Source organism: Antechinus flavipes, chromosome 1, assembly GCF_016432865.1.
Source record: "Antechinus flavipes isolate AdamAnt ecotype Samford, QLD, Australia chromosome 1, AdamAnt_v2, whole genome shotgun sequence".
Classification (NCBI taxonomy): Eukaryota; Metazoa; Chordata; class Mammalia; order Dasyuromorphia; family Dasyuridae; genus Antechinus; species Antechinus flavipes.
The window spans coordinates 716,710,422-716,726,789 of NC_067398.1; the positions used below are offsets into that span (position 1 = coordinate 716,710,422).

General features: G+C 60.4%; 1 protein-coding gene across 1 annotated transcript in view; it reads left to right on the forward strand.

Annotated features, from left to right (window-relative positions):
- Positions 1 to 3,010: 3,010 nt before the first annotated feature.
- SFI1 (SFI1 centrin binding protein) overlaps positions 3,011 to 16,368 on the forward strand; it is a 42,157-nt gene continuing 28,799 nt past the window's right edge. The window contains exons 1-12 of the mRNA XM_051973171.1: positions 3,011 to 3,104; positions 3,947 to 4,050; positions 6,545 to 6,673; positions 7,062 to 7,133; positions 8,370 to 8,480; positions 8,914 to 9,008; positions 9,675 to 9,792; positions 9,968 to 10,070; positions 10,915 to 11,071; positions 11,956 to 12,117; positions 12,539 to 12,609; positions 15,604 to 15,696. Of these exons, the coding sequence (XP_051829131.1) occupies positions 3,959 to 4,050; positions 6,545 to 6,673; positions 7,062 to 7,133; positions 8,370 to 8,480; positions 8,914 to 9,008; positions 9,675 to 9,792; positions 9,968 to 10,070; positions 10,915 to 11,071; positions 11,956 to 12,117; positions 12,539 to 12,609; positions 15,604 to 15,696 (1,203 nt within the window). The 5' untranslated portion in view covers positions 3,011 to 3,104; positions 3,947 to 3,958. The remainder of the gene's footprint in view (positions 3,105 to 3,946; positions 4,051 to 6,544; positions 6,674 to 7,061; positions 7,134 to 8,369; positions 8,481 to 8,913; positions 9,009 to 9,674; positions 9,793 to 9,967; positions 10,071 to 10,914; positions 11,072 to 11,955; positions 12,118 to 12,538; positions 12,610 to 15,603; positions 15,697 to 16,368) is intronic.

The following is a 16,368-nucleotide window of genomic DNA, read 5'->3' on the forward strand; positions in this document are numbered from 1 at the left end:
CCATTCCATGTGTTTTTATAACTTTTACTAAGCTGTCGCCCTGCTCCCATTCCCTGAGAAAATTAAGGCAAACAAAAGCTCTGAAAATTCAAAAAAATATTAAAACAAATAAATACACACATAATTCAGCAAAATAAATTCCCATGTTGGCCATCTTAATTCATCACTTCTCTCCATCAGGAGATGGGTATTAGTGTTGATCAGAATTCTAAAGTCTTTCCAAGATGTTTTTCTCTATAACGTTGTAATTGTATAAATTACATTAAAAAATACATTACAATTATATAAATGTAGAACGAACAAGGAGGGGCCCTAGTTCTGTCTGCTGTCTGTGTTCTACATGAGTTCACAACTTCTGAAATCATCCATTTCATCATTTCTTACTGCACAACAACAGTCCATTATGTTCATATACCACAATTTGTTTAGCCATTCCCCTAAAGAGGACAGACAGTTTCATGAAAAGAGCGCTTATATTTTTGTAGTCAATTTGTTGAGCGTGTACTACATGTCAGACATACGAAATGTAGGGCTTCAAAAAAAGAGACAAATGGCAGCTCCTGCCTTCAAGGCATTACAATCTAACGGGGGAGACGGCTTTCTTTAATAGTTAGCGTTTTTTATAACCACTCAAGGATAATATAGGCTTAGTCGTAGCCAGCCAGGATATACACAGCTAAATAACTTTTTGGGAGCAGGCTTAGAGAATGGTGGCTCTTTTAGGCTTCGGTGGGCTAATGGATACTAAATCTAGCACCTATATTAGCTCCCAAGAGCAAGGGGACCACCATACTGCCCAAGGAGGGGCAAACTCCCACTTGAAAAAAATAGAACTCTGTTTTTGAAGTGGTAAGAATTGGGAACAAGCCCTTGATTGGCTTCTATACTGAGAGTCTGGATGAGATAAGGAGATCCACCCTCAAAAAAAATTTCCTTCCAGAATGGCAGGAGTTCTACATGAGTTCTCCCCCAACTAAAATTCCCTTGTGTTTCTTTTGTGTATATTGTATTTTCCCTCAGTCAAATGTAGGCTCTCTGAGAGCAGGGACTTTTATATTTTTTCCCTCAATATCCTCAGGCAATTCAAGAAGACTAGGAATTGCAGCTGCTACAATCTACATTAGTAGAGGGAGTTTCTTCATTAGAAATTTCCTATTCCTAGGAAATCAGTTCTTGTTGCAGCTCAGCTTTCTCTCCTGGTTCTAGCATAGGGATGGGTATAGTGGGCACTTAATATCTGTTGATCTCCAATTGACAAATAGTCAAAGGATATGAATGGACAGTTTTCGGGTGAAGAAATTAAAACCATCTATAGTCATATGAAAAAATGTTCTTAATCATTATTGATCAGAGAAATGCAAATTAAGACAACTCTGAGGTACCGGTTCATACCTCTCAGATTGGCTAAGATGATAGGAAAAGATGATAAATTTTGGAGGGGATGTGGGAAAACTGGGACACTGATGCATTGTTGGTAGAGTTGTAAACTGATCCAGCCATTCTGGAGAGCAATTTGAAACTATGCCCAAAGGGTTCTCAAACTGTGCACACCCTTTGATCCAGCAGTGTTACTACTTGGCTTATATCCTAAAGAGATCTTAAAGGAGGGAAAGGGACCCACATGTGCAAAAAAATGTTTGTGGCAGCCCCTTTTGTGTCAAGAAACTGGAAACTGGGTGGATGCCCATCGGCTGGGAAATGGCTGAATAAATTATGGCATAGGAAAGTAATGGAATATTATTGTTCTATAAAAAATGAGAAGCAGGATGATTTCAGAAAGGCTTGAAATGATCTATATGAACTGATGCTGAGTGAAGTGACCAGAACCAAGAGAACGTTGTACAGAATAACAAGCTCATGGGATGATCAAATGTGATGGACTTGGCTCTTCTCAACAATGAGGGGGTGGAACTTTGGATGGAAAACTGACTGAATCCAGAGAGAGAACTATGGAAACTGAATGAGGATCAACACATGCTATTTTCCCCTTTTTCCCCCCCTCGTGGTTTTTCCTTTTTTGAAGGATTTTTTCTCTCCTAACATGATTTATATGGAAATATGTAAAAAACTGAATGTATATGTATAATAATAAATGTTTTTACTTGTAATAAAGTTAACAATTAAAAAAACACGTCTGTTGAACTTAGACGAACAAATATAGTGAGACTAATCGGGCCATAAGGCGAGGTAAACGTAAAAGGCAAAAGATTAAAAACAAAGTCATTATCTCGTGGGAGAAAGCCTCCGAATTCTTTTCCCACAGGCACTCGGGAAGAACGTGGCTCAGAATTCGAACCAGAACTTTTAAAATAAGTATCTGCTGAATTATTTTTTTCCAGCTTCCAAACGAATATATTTACTAAGTTTTTAAGAAAGTCCCTCTCTGGGCGCCCGAAGAATTGGAAAGGAAACCCACGAAGTGAGGGGCAGCTCCGGGAGAGCTGAGTCCTCCGCGACCACAGAGAGCGCGGAGTCCGCGCTTGGCTTTCGGCTTGGCGGAGTCGCTTGTCTCTCTAGTTCCGGGGCGTGGACGTCGCTCTAGCTTGCTACCCGGGCCCGTCTCGTTGGCTCCGACCCTCATAGGACCAGATGTTATGTTGACCGGATTCTGTTTCAGTTTCCCCTCCTCCCCCCCGCCCCTCCTTGGGGCTGCCCCCGGGGTAGCCTGAAAGTATTTGCGACACTCCACGCTCACCGAACTCTGAGTCCCCAGGAACCCTGAAGGCCCGTAGAAGGAGGGCATTTTTTGGGGGGGTTACGGCGCGAATTTGAGTACTTTAAGACTAGGAGGAGGAGGGTAGCGATGCGAAATAAACAACTGCAGCTGCGCAGACCCAGCCGCAACTACTTCCTTCGGCCTTTCCCGGCGTCCTCGCGTCGCCAAGGCGACGGGGGCGGGGCCTGTGGAAGGCGCGGGAAGTCTGCGGAGCTAGTGTCCTCGCGGGCCCGGGCGACTCCCTCCCACTCTCCCCCCCTCCATTCCTCCCCTCATCACCGCCTGGGCCGACTCCTTGTCTCTGCAGTGGCGGCCCTCACGGTGCTTTCGGCTGGAGGACATCGGGCCCAGCATCGGCCTCAGACCCAGCTCCCAACCCTAGCCCTCGGTAGGAGAAGAGGGAGACCTCCCCCCACTCAGAGCCCCGCCTTCCCCCGAACCTCCCCTCAGATCTGTGCGGGGGGGAGGGGCACGTGCGCCTGCGCGGGCTTTGGCGCCTGCGCCCTGGGCCCGCCACACCGGGTGGACGACCGGAACGGGTGGCTTGTCCCCTCTGGACCCTGATTGGCCGTTGGCCAGAGAGCTTGGAGGAGGGGTGGGACGGCGGACCGGGTTCGAATTGTAGCGCGGGCCAGTGCTTTTTGTAGGAATTTAGAAATTTGGGGTGGTCTGCCCGGCAAAGACAGCCTGGTGTTTTGAGTTCACTTGGGGGCTGGAGTCCTGGGTTCAGATTTTACCTCCGTGTGACCCTGGATAAGTCACTTGTCCCTTTGGTGCCTCAGTTTCCCCATCTGTAAAATAAGGTGCAATTATGCAATACCTTAAAGTAGGCAAAAGGCTTCGTGCATTTTTGCCCGTTTGATTACTCAGAGCGCCCTGGCAGGGGGGGCTGACCCTGGTGCACAGATGACGGAGAGATGACCTCGCTGCCTGGGCCCTTGTCTTGGGGAGTGTGGTTACGCCCTCTCCGGGTCTCCGCCGCCCCCTCCCCCCGCCGTGTGGGGCTACTTCAGCTCGTTCCCCTTTTCCCGCGTCCCCTCCCTGTGGGGGGCTTCCAGTCCCCCTGCTCCCCTTTCCGCCCGGCTGTGCTTGTGTGTGGAATCGCTTGTTCTGTGTGCGAGGCTGCGCGGTGGGGGACGGACAGCCCGGGACGAGAGAGCTCAGTAGCATCAGGGGCTGGAGACGGGCCTCCGAGGGCCGAGGTGACCCCCCACCCCTTCCTTTCTGCAGGTCCCGGACGCCATGGCGAGCTCCCTGGGAGCGGCCGCGGGGAGGGGCGGCCGAGCGGATTTCAGCCAGAGAGGAAGCAGAGTGACCCTGGGGAGCAAGGCCAGGTAGGAGCAGTGAGTCTCCGGCCCCGGCCTCGCAGCCAAGGGTTGTGCCCATTAAGTAGATTGGAAAGTTTTGTGACCCGCCCTCCCCCATGGGAGCTGGGGTCCCCGCCTCCAATGAGTGGCCGCCCTCCTGACGGTTCCGCCTCGCTGTGCGCTGGCCTCTCCTTGTTTCCCCAGAGCAGCGGGAGGACTTTCTTCGGGCCCTGGCTCCCCCTGCGGTAGTCCGCCAGCGCCCGCCTGGCTCCCGAGGGGGCGCCCGGGGGTGGGAGCAGCCTGGCCCGAGCTGGCTTGGGACTCAGTCATTGTTTGGTCCAAGGGAGAGAAAGGCTCTGTATGAAAAAGCCCTGGCGGCCCCTGTTGTTGCTCAGTGTTTTTTCAGGCTTGTCCGACTCTTTGTGTCCCCACGGGGTTTTCTTGGCAGAGAGAGGGAGGAGGTCGCCATTTCTTCCTTCCGATCATTTTACGGAAACGGAGGCAGACAGGGTTAGGGACTTGTCCAGGCTGACACAGCCAGGAGGTGTCGGAGGCCGGATGGGGTCTCCCTGCCCCAGGCCCAGCACTTCACACCCGGGCTTCCTCCCGGGCACCCAGGTCCTCTAAGGGAGCGAGAAACCCAAGGGGAGGGGGCTCTCTCCTGCCTCGGGCAGCCTCTGCCACAGGCCCAGTTCCACTTCTGGGTTAGGGGCTTCCCAACAAACGAGGAGCCCAGGGCCCCCGGGGGAAGCTCCGGGGATTGCTCCGGCAGAAGCCAGGCTGATGGGCCCGGGGCTGCGCAGGGTGGGGGCCGGTCTGCAGCCCCCTCCAGCAGGAATTGCGGGGGACTCCTGGAGGTGAATTAACCCTATGATAGCGGAGGAGGGAGAGCGCCGCTCCCTGTAGGAGCTGGTCAGGCTGGGGATGGCACCCAGGGCAGGCAGAGACTCCAGGAAGCCGAGTCCCAACATAAGGGAGGGCTGGCGCTGTGCCGCTCTGGGCCGGTCCTCACCGGCCTTTGGGACAGGGGCCTGGCGGGCGCGCAGGGCTGGGCGTCGCCCGAGGCTGCCTTTGTGCCCGCCTCCCCCCTGCTTGGGGAGCTCCTGCGGACTTGGTTAGGAAATGAGGTGTTGGATGGCTTCAGCAGCCTGTACATTTAGTAAGCACCTGCTGTGTGCAAGGCACCGGGCTGGGGGCTGACATTTAGTGGGCACCTGCTGTGTGCAAGGCACCGGGCTGGGGGCTGGCATTTAGTGGGCGCCTGCTGTGTACAAAACACCGGGATGGGGGCTGGCATTTAGTGGGCGCCTGCTGTGTACAAAACACCGGGATGGGGGCTGGCATTTAGTGGGCGCCTGCTGTGTACAAAACACCGGGATGGGGGCTGACATTTAGTGGGCGCCTGCTGTGTGCAAGGCACTAGATTGGAGGCAGAAGTATGAAGAATGGAACACTTCCTGTTCTCAAGCAGCTAATTTTTTACCAGGAAAAATCCCTGTGCACTCACATGTATGTGCACATAAAGCTACACACATGTATCTGCAGGTACACACAAACACACACGTGTGTATGCGAACATATGTGTGGAGACAGAATCATGCAGGTGCTTGTGTGTGTCTAGAATCAGCTGAAGAAGCGGTTGCGGCTGTTTAACGGAGGGTCACTGGGAGGGGGCGGGGTAAAACAAGTTGAGAGTCAGGGGCAGTGAGGGGTCCTCGGAGAAGGGCGGCCCTTCCGGGCCTCGGGCCCAGCTGATGCAGAGGTTCGGCCATGGGTGGAGGAGCAGAGAGAGCTGGAGGAGGGTCCGGGGGCGGCTCTGTGCAGGCTGAGAGGCTGAGAGTGAGGAGGGAGATGAGCGTGGGGTGCTGGGGGGGAAGCACCCGGAACCAGGTGACTCTCCGGGGAGGAGGGTCTTGCACTGACGTGGGGGGTCCGGCAGAGCGGGATCTCGGGGACGTGTGTCTGAAATGTCCTGAGGGCAGTGATGAGGCGCCGGGAGTCCTGCAGAGATGATGGAGGGGCCCCTGGCAGAGCTTTTGGGAAGGACCAATGGGGAGGCTGGGAAGGGCCGATTGCACGGGTGGGGGGGATGGGGAGAGAGCAGGAGGTGGCCGGGGGGCTGGGTAGGCCGTGCGGGGGGGAGGGGAGGCTGCACAAGCTCGCTGGTCACCCCATTGTGCGTTGGAGGCGGGAGCTGGACGGGGACCAGAGAGAGGTCAAGGTCGATTGCAGGGAGGCTTTTTGAGGTTGCTCTGTCCTTCTCTCTGTCTGTCTCTGCTTCTGGACCTGTATTGGAAGTTTTCCCAGCATGACGAGCGCGGCCAGAATGAAAACGCCCCTTTGAGAGCTCAGGGTCCTCTTCTGGCCGTGACCTCCGAGCAGCACGTTCAGCAACCTCGCAGATTCCCTCATAAGATCGAGGGCCCGCCATTAAATGACAGGGACCGACCAGTGCGGAGTTAGGGCTGCACGAGGGACCGGGGCTCCGGGGTCTGCCGTGCTGATGGTGCTTCCCCCTCAGGTCCTCCAGCGCGCCCCAGGCTCCGAAGGGGCCCAGGAGCAGAGGGCCCTCCGGCCCTGGGCGGCCGACGCCGGGTCAGCTCGCCCGCGCCTGGAACCGCGGGGGCCGCTTAAGAGAACTGCGGGCCAGGTGAGGGGGGCCGGGCTGGCTGACGTCACTACGACCGAGGGACGGTTCGGGACCCTTTTTGCCCCAGTTAAAAGCTCGGCACCCATTGGCTTTCCCAGGGCCCATCCAGCCTAGCAAAGTAAACTGAGAAGCGCTAAGTGTCTGGGGCTGGACTTGAACCCAGGTCCTCCTGACTCCAGGGCCAGGGCTCTGTCCACTGGCCTTCAAGCTGCCCCAAGGCATGGAGGGCTCGAGGGGGAGCCGCCCGTCTGGGGGCTGGCCCACACTGCCAGGAGGCTACAGGGAGCCGGGGAGACACAGGGAAGGCCGGGTGGCTGTCCCTGCCTGGGCCCCGGGGCCGCGCTTTCCGTTCCAGGGCCAATCCCTGTCATGTTCTCTCTGCTTCCAGATGTCTGGCCAGAAAGTTCTTCCTTTTGTGGGCGCAGCGGACCTTCGGGAGAGTCTCCCCCTTCAGAGCCAGGTAGGAGAAATGGGGAGCCAGACATGTGGGGATGGGGCTCTGGCAGGGGGCCTCCGGGCATGAGGCGTCCCACCGGGAACTGCCCAGGTCCCTTCTGAGGCGGAAGGGCCGGGGGCAGAGAAACCTGCCTTCCAGCCCCGGCCCGCTCTCCCCGGCCGCTCTCCCCGGCCCGCTCTCCCCGGCCCGCCCCCAGCTCTCCTTTGCTGAGAAGAAGAATCAGTCGGACTCTTTCCTGGAACGTCTGCTTCCCTTTTGTTTGAGGCAGACCTCGCGGTGCGTCCTACACGGGCTAAATTGTGCACGATCGGAGCGCGAATCACATCTTGTGTGTGTTCTGCTTGTTGCGGCGGCTCTTTTAAGGGCCTTTTGTTGAGCAGAAACTTCTTTTCCAAAGTGAATTAACTTCCCCTTTGGGGAATCCTTTCCTGAAAAAACAATGAAAAAAGGCCTGTTCTGCCTCCTCCTGGCGGTGTCCCGGCTGTCCCTGCCCCGAGGGTTGGGGATTCCTCCGGAGAAGGGCCGTTCTGTGGCACGAGGTCACCCCCAGACCGAAAAGATGAGCTGCCGCGGGATCAGTGTCGGTTAATGGCGCGGACGCCTGCTGTGCCCGCTCGCGGCTCCCGCTGACCCCGGGAGGAGGCCGGTCCCACGGCCCCACCTTCCTGAGCTGCTGAGGAGGAACCGACCGTGGCTTCCGCGGGATCACCATCACTGAGGGTCACAGGCAGGATTCGAATCCAGGGCTCCTCTCCCGAGGGCTGACTGCAGTTCCTTAAACATGGGGTTACTTGTGTTTGTGTCGGGCTCCGGATCCGTGCGATCCATTTGTCTCAGCCTCTGTTTCCTCATCTCTAAAGTGGGGACGATGTAAGCTTTCTTCCCTTCCATACTGTCCTCAGAGGGCGCCGTCCTGCTGGGAACTCCCCCCGCGGATGCAGATTGCAGCCCCTCTCTCACCGAGGACTTTGGGAGCTGCTGGGGCGGGTCATCCCTGGTCTCTCCCTCCCTGCCCAGAGAAGCTGCTGCCCGGCCTAGACCCGACGGGGAGAGCGGGGCCCCGTGGGCCGGGCCGGGGGATGCCACGTGGGCCGCTCTCGCGGTCCCTGCGGCCCCAGGAAATCCCTGCCTCGGCCCGTGGCCCGTCGGCCTGTGCTCGCGCTGCCGGCGCCTCCCCAGGCCGTGTGAGCCGGACGGACGGCGGGCTCTGCCCTGATGGTCCGCTCTGCCCCTGCCCAGGAACCACTATGAGAGGAGGCTCCTGCAGAAGACCTTCGGGGAGTGGCGGGAGGAGTGGTGGCTGTGCCGGCGAGAGTGGAAGCTCCGGGTCCGAGCCGACTGCCACTACAGGTCAGGAGGTCACCTTCCTTGCCCCCTGTCCCTGTAGAGCTTCTGAAACCGTTCTTGTCCCCCCGGGGGGGGGGGCGGTGCTGTGTGGGACCGAAGCGAGGGGGCTGCCCCCGGGGGAGGAGGGGCTGGTCCGCCTTGTGACGCCCCTACGTGTGGCCCCCTCGCCAGCTTCCGTCCCACCTCGTCTACTTGTGCCCCTTTGGGGGCTGCCTTATCCGTCTCCCGACAGACCTCGGTGCTGCCTTGGGGAGGCCCTTGATCCTTTGGGGAGCGCCCCCCCTGCGGGCCGGGCGGCCAGGCTCGGGTCAGGGGCTGGAACGGGGCGGGAGCCCGGATTTGGGTCGGGGGCTGCTTGGCAAGCAGGGTGGGGGGCTCCGGGGGGAGGGGCGCGGAGGCGGCCGCAGCTTTCTGACAGACGCCTCTTGGTGATTAGGTACTCCTTGTACAATGTGACCTTCCAAGCCTGGCGCACGTACGTCCGGCGGCGCCGAGACCAGAGGCTCAAGCAGCGCAGAGCCGAGGCCCACGGTAAGGGCCGGAGCAGGCGCGGGCCTCCGAGGGCCAGGCGTGGGCCGGGGCGGGTCCCGGCCGGCAGTGAGGGGAGCTGGGCCCGGGGCTCTGCTCCCGGGAGGTTGGACAGGCCCGGGGCTCCCTTGTAGCCCAGATCAGAGCCCGTGAGAGGCGGCCGGGGTGTGACCGCTGATGCAGGAGTATTCCCCCCCAAACTCTCCGGACTTCAGGGGCCTTTTCCCTTTAAAATCTGCCTTCGCTTTCCAACGACCAACATGGCCTCCCTCTCTGACTCCGGAGGAACCAAACCGAACAAGCCCTTGGAGCGTGGGCGCGTGTCGGAGCAAAAGAGGCCCCCCTTTGGCAGCTCGCTCTGCTGGGAGCCACCCCCGGCCCGTTGCCGCCGTTCTGGGCGCGCTCGGGGAGGTTTAGGACTGGTCCCTGAGGCGCCTTGCCATGCGCTAGGAACGGGCAGCATCCACGGGCCCGGCAGAGCCGAGCCTCCCTGCCCCCGGGCCCAGTGCCCTGTGGCGCCCCCAGGGGTGCGGCTTGGGGAAGAAGTGGGGCCCAGGGGCTCTGGCTGGGCCCCCCAGGCCGGTCCTGTAGGTGACCGCTGCCACCCGGGCAGTCGTCCAGCCGCATCCTCAGGGCCTCTCTTCTCTTCCTTCCCCGTCCGGGGCTCAGCGGCCAGGCAGACCCTGCGGCCGGCCTGGAAGCACTGGCTCATCTACGTGGACGTCCGTCGCACCAAAAGGGAGATGCGCGCCGCGGCGCAGGGATTCCGGCAGCAGAGCCTCCTGCGGTGAGAGTCGCGCGCCCGCCGCAGCTTCCGGGGGGGGGAGGGGGTCTCTGGGAGCGGGGAAGGGTCCCCACCGTGTGTGTGTCTGTGCGGCAGCCTCGCCGGGCCCTCCCGGAGCCCCCTCCCTCCCCTTTCTCCGCGGCTCACGGGTCACCCTCGGGCCTTCCCTGTAACGCAGCGTGCCTTGGGGAGCGTGGCAGCGGCGGGTGCGGAGACGCCGGGAGGACCGCGCCATGGACGCCTTGGCCCTGCAGCACTGGAGCATCAGCCTGCAGTTCTGGGTGAGCCGCCCTCCGTGCCAGGAGGGGTCGGGGCAGCCACTGGCCACCTTCCCTTCCGTCTCGGCCCTCGGGCACCCACCAGCCTCCCCCCGGCCGCCTTCCCTTCCGTCCTCTCCTTTGTCTCCCCTCCTCCCTCATGGCTCGTTTCCCCAGAGCCCCCGAGGGGCCGTTCAGCATTCCAGGCCTGCGGGTTCCTGTGACCCCTGCGTGGTCCCGGGCACCGCGGGCAGCCAGAGCCAGTGTGGGGCATCGGCCCCGGGCCAGACGGTGGCGGGAGAGAAGGGACAGCGCTCTTCCCCCCGGGCCCAGGCTCTGGCGGCTCCCCTGGGCCACCCACAGCAGGGCAGGGCGCGGATGCCAGCCTGGTGCCCTTCTCCCCCAGCTCTCCCCCTCGGGGTCAGGCCGGTGCCCCTGTGCCACATCCCTCCTCACTCTCACCCTGCGGTCTCCCGGTAACAAGGGGCTGTCTCCCGGCCTTTCCTTCCTTGTCCGTCCCCAGCTCCTCCCCTGTGTTCTCCACCAGGTGGCGCTGTGGCTCCAGCATCCCCAGAGCCCTCAGACCCCCTGGGGTGAGCGGGCCTTAAAGCCCTGTGAGGTCAGGGAGCCCCCTGCCAGAGCCTGGCACGTAGTAGGTGCTTATTAACAGGAGACGCTCATGGTCTTGGCTTGTTCCTTGTCTCAGAGATCCAAGTGCCAGAGCCTCAGGCCCCCTCCCCCCCAACTTTCTGAGTCGGGGGCCGCAGTCCCCGGCCCGTGGGGGCCCAGACCGCCCTTCTCTGGGCCCTCTCCCCCCGCACTGATCTCTGGCCTCTCCCTTTGCTCCGGCTTTTCCCTCTGCTTCCAGGCTTGGTCTCAGTGGCAGCAGCAACTCCTGCGTGTCCAGATCATCCAGAGGAAGGAGACGGAGGCCGTCAGGCACTGCCAAGGCCGAGAACGGCACAGGGCCCTGAGAGCCTGGAGGAGCTACGTGCGGGGCCGCCGGGAGAAGCAGCACCGGGCCCGTGAGTGGGGGGCGCTGGGTCAGCCTGGCCCGGAGAACCGGGGCTCGGCCCGCGTGGCGGGGTGGTGGGCAGGGGCCCGCTCTGGGGCCATCCCCGATGATGAGGGGGCCCCTGTGGCCCCTGTGTGCACACGTACCCTCAGTATTATTGTTCCTCAGAGTACGTGAAGGGCAGGAAGGGGAAGGGTCTCCCGGCCAAACGGGGGTGACCGGTGCCTGGAGGTGATTGAGAGGCGCGTGGGAGCCTAGGAGGAAGGCCGTTCCTGGGGCGGGGGAGGGCGCCTGAGTGGCCGTGTCTGAGCAGACACGTGGCGGGGAGGCCGCGGGCGCCCCGTGCTCCTGCCCGATGCATCCTCTCCGCCGGCCCCGGCATAAAGAACTCCCCAAGGGGCGGAGACTAAGGAGAGCGGGCCCTAAATCCCAAGAGGAGTCAGCAAAGGGGTTTTAGCAGTTAAGGGAAGGACGAGTGCCCCGAGGACTCACAATTAACCAGGAGGAAGACGCCATTAAGGGGAGGACGTCATGGACTCCTCAGTTTGTAGGGAAGTGGCTGTGACAGGGGGTACCCCAGCAGGCGGCTGTTTGGCTACAGGCCCAGAAAGGTTCTTCCTGCCCCGTCAGCATTTCACTGCCCTGGCCCTAGTGTCGGTGTCCTGTCCTCGGGGAGGACCACAGAGACCCCCGTGAAAGAGCAGAACCGGATGTTTGCCCGTCGGGAGCCGTAACGGGCCCCTGCCAGCCTCCGGCTTCCAAGCCGCTGACACTTTCCCTTGCTGCGTGTCCAGGCGACCCTGATTAAGGCTTGGAGCGCGGGGGGCTCTTGGTCTCCCCCTCGTCCCCAGAGCCCGCCGGGCAGACAGAATCCTCATGTGTGCTTCTCTCTAGAGCTGGCCGGACAGTTCCGCTGCGCCACCGTGGTCCGGGCGGGCTTCTTGGTCTGGCGGGCGGCCTGGGAGCAGAGGAAGCGCCTCCGTGCGCATCAGGCGCAGATTGAGGCGCTGGCGGTCCGCACGGCCCTGCGGCACGCCTTCGAGCGCTGGAAACACTGTATCCTTCTGGCCCAGGCCACCCCAAGTCAGTGCCGCAGCCCCAACCCCTTCGCCCCGTGTCCCTGCGCTGCGCCCGTTGGGTGGTTGGGAGCCCCCCAGTGGAAGGCGGAGCTCGGGGGTGTTTTGGGCTTGTCGGGAGCCCAGGCCAGGCAGGCATCGGGCAGCAGTGTTGGGCACAAGGTTGCTGCCATGTCTCGGATTCAGCGTAAGGACTCGGTGCCCAGTGAAACCAGGCCCGGCAGTTCTGGCGCCCGTGAGCTCGGAGAACGCTCCATAAATTGGCGGCATCTTGTCATCCCCGGTGTCTGCTTCCCCCCTCTCTGCAGACACGAGCCCCAGGGAACCAAGTCACAGGGTGGAGGGGAGAGGGGAGGGGGGCGGGGGCCACTTCAGAAAAAGCGTCTTTAACCTCAGGACAGACATGCTGGTCTCTGCCGAGGAAGCCGCCTCCTGGGTCGCGGCAGAGGAGCATCATCGGCACCGGCTGATGGTAAGAGCTCTCCCTGCCGCCCTGGGCTCCTGGGGGGGCTGAGGACCCTCTCCTGGGCAGCCTTCCTCACTCTTGTCAGCGAGGGCAGGATTTGCAGCCTTTGAGCTGTCACTGGGGCGATGGGGGGGAGCGGGGGGGGGGGGGGGCCTTCCACCTTCAGGCCATTTCTCAATTGAAAAACACCAGAACTCTTTGCTGCTGCCGAACACTGTGTGCTTTAGTGGCCCAGCGAGGCCCCAGGACGGGGTGTGCTGTGCAGGGTGAGGGCGGAGGAACCCCGCGAGCCTCTCGGGCCGCTGCTTGACTCCAAGGAATGACTCTGGGGAGAGGGACGGGCTTGTGTTTGCAAAGGAAAGGGACATAAAGCTGCGCAGCAGCACGGCCGGGCCAAAAGCCTGGAACTGAGCATCAGCGCGGCCAGCTGGACGTGCTCAGGACGAAGGAAAACGCACCAGTTTCTGGCTTTTGTCTTTGCCTCCCCCACGCTTTCTGGGATGTCCTTGTCCCCCCCTCCCAGAGGCCCTGGACAAGACAGGCCAAAAACCCGTTCTTCCAAACTAACCCGGTCCCTTCTGGGCCTGGCACGTGGGGCGCGTCCGTGTGCGGCCCCTCCCCCTCTGGGACAGGGCGGCTCATCTTGGGCCCAGCAAGGTTACTGGCCTCGGCTTCTGCGTTCTTCGTTACTTTCTGGAAACCATTTTTAGGAACGATTCTCATTTTTAAATCCTGTGGCCCCAGGACGTTCAGTGGCCACCCTGCTCCTGCCTTCAGTACCCTTAGTTCCCATTTCATCCGCCTTTTGCCATCCCCTGGCTTGCTTCCTGCACTCCCTGGGCCGGGATTGGCCAGCTCAGAGAGTTCCACTTCGTGATCGGGAAAGCAGAACCCCGTGGCCTGGCCCCCGTCACCTGTCCTTCCTCCCCCTGTGCCTCCCACCTCCTGATGCTGTTCTTCATCTCATCCCCATCCCTCCATCTCCTGGGTCCTTGGCTGGGGGACCACCCCTCCTCCCCCCCCCCCCCGCTCTGTTCCCGAGCTTCCCTTCCTCGCACTCCGGCTCCTGCCTGGGCTCGTCCACTCCTGGTTGTGCCACGTGGATCTGATCCCACCCCAGCCTCCCCTCGCTCCTCCCTCGCTGATGCTCGAGTGCGCCGTCTGCAGGGATCCCCATAGGCCTCCCACGGACGGCAGAAAGCACCTTCCGACCTGATCTTTGCTCCGTTGTCACTTATTTGTTGTGCTGGATCTTCCCCGGGCCCCCTTCCATCTGCTTCCTGGCCCTTAGACGGGTGTTTGACATATTCCGTCAGCAGCAGCTGTTCCAAAATGAGCTTCCCTAGTGAGCCTCTCATCTCTCCCCCCCTCCATCTTCTCTCTTCTCTCCATCGCCTGCCTTGGTTTCCCTATTTGTAACCCCGAGGATAAGAACAACCCACAAGTTTGGATTGAGGATCCAGCGCATTGAGGAAAGCGGGGGTGAACATAGAGCATCATGGGATACGGCAAACACCCGTCTAAGGGGCCAGGAACCAGATGGAGCAACAACTGGGCAGCCTGGGCGGGAGAAGCTCATGTCTGCCCCAGCCCTTCATTTAGTCAGTGATTTATTCTGACAGCGCGCTGTAAATGCTAAGGATGGCTCCCGAGGCCTGCGGTGGGCTTTTGCCGGCTACATCGGATTCTGTTCTAACCCTGACCCTCCATGAAAGTTAAGGACATTGTTGGCCAGTGGAGAGTCCCCCCCAGCAGTACAATGGAAGGGCCAGAGCCCTCCCGCCCCAGTGGTTTGCTAAAGGCCCGGGCAGATTCCTCCGTCCCTTCCCCCGACTTCTCCGTGGTGTTCGTGCGCCCGCTTTATTTCACCTTCCGGCTGGTGTCGGGCGCCGGTTGCTGATGGAATCTTTGAAGAGGAAGTTCTTGTTTTCTCAGCCACATTTTGGGGTTTCTCCAGTCCGGCCTCCTTCCTGGTGACTCCAGCGGATTTCTGTTCCTTCCATGGCTTCCACCCCCGCAGTTTGCTCTTGGTGGGTTGGGAGCCCCCAGCCTCATTTCCCCCCAAGCCTTACAGTGGTTGTGGGCCGGGGTCAGGCTGAGCTGTGAAGCGGGGAGACTGACAAAGGGATTTGTATTCCTGCCGAGCACCGGCCAGAGAATGGTGCTCGTTGCTCTCTGAGATTTCTGGGATCTCCGGGTCTGGGGCCACGGGGTTCCCTGCTCCATCGAGTTTGGGGCTCTTTAAGGGCCTCAGTGAAGAAGCAGAGCGATCCATGCCATCATGAAGCGGGCCGCCATCTTGATTCCGTTCTCTCTCTTTTCCCTTTGAATTTCCCCTTCATACTGTTCCCAGGTGAATGGGCTCTCTAGTGGGTTTTTAGAGATGCCCCTTGGCCTGCCCTTTCCTGGGGCCTCCTTTTCCTGCCCCACTTCCCATCCTGGGTTTCAGCTAGTCACTTCCCCTAGCACGTGGCCCATCCTCCCCGGCCTCAGTTCCTCCAGTTGTTCCCGACACCTGACACACACTCCTCACCCTCCTGGCCTCCTTCGGCCCCTCGCCAGGCCCGCCTCAGCAGCTCTGGCCCCGAGACGGCCTTTCTTCCTTCTCCTTGGAGGGCCCATTGTCCCTTTCCTGTGTGGAGATTTAGAGCTGGGCAGCAGGTTAGCTTTCCTCCTGGCCGGCCCCCTTGTTCGACGGCTGAGGGGCTTCCTAAGGTTTCCAAGGATGTGTGGAGCCGGGACTCAGGCGCAGGGGCCGGCCCGGCATCACCAGCGGGGCTTGTCTGTGACTTAGGGGTTGTGTCTGAGTTCTATTTGTGTGGCGTGTCCTCCTCAGGCAGAGGCTAGCCTCCCTGTGCTGTGCCTCCAGTGTGAGCAGCCCCCCGTGAGGCACTGACCCGGGCCCCGAGCTGGAGTCTGACCAGGGGCCTCCTGGGGCAAAGGACTTGACCAGGCCTTGAGGCTCCACCCTGAGCCCGCTCGCTCTCCCTCTTTCCTCAGCTCAGCGGCTTCCGGGCCCTGAAGGAGAACGTGGCGAGGTCCCGACTGCACCGCTTGAGGAAGAACCTGGCTCACGGGCAGTACCAGGCCATGGTGAGGCTCCCCTGCCCGGCTGCCCTTGTGGGGCTCTCCTGCAGGCAGATCCGTACATGGTGATTTTCTGTGTTCTTAGTGTGACCCAGAAAGTTGGGGTTCCCCCTCCCCAAGGTGGCCGTCTGGAAAGCCAAGCCCCCCGAGGCAGCCCCCTCCACCGTAGCAGCTGGGGCTCGTCTGACCGAGTGGGCCTGGTTACTTCAGATGGCCACACTTAGCAGGGGGACAAGTTCTCCCGACGGGATTGTTCCTGGATGCCCAGAAGGAAGAAAATAGGCCCCGGGCCTGCAGGCCTTGGCTCAGTCCTTTTGCTGGGTCTTGTGAGAAGCCGAGGGCAGGATGTGGCAGAAGGAAGACCCTTCCATGGGAAGTCTGCTTTCTAAAGCCAAAGGGAATGGTCAAAGTGTAATGGCCTTGGTGCAGCCCAGGCCGTTTCTGGTGGGAAGGGTCCCCCTCTGTTGGCCCTTTGGGGAGGGGTCCGGAGCCTGGCTTCCCACACATCTTAGCCCAGGCCCCTTGATGCCTCAGCTTGCTCACCTGTAAGCTGGGGTGATCCCTGCCCTGGTGGCCTGCGGGCTGGAAGGAGTTAGGACCCCTTCTGTGTGAGCTTTTAAGCCCTGCTTGGCCCCGACAAGAGGGCCCCCTCCCCTCAAGCAGTCCGTCTTGCCCGTC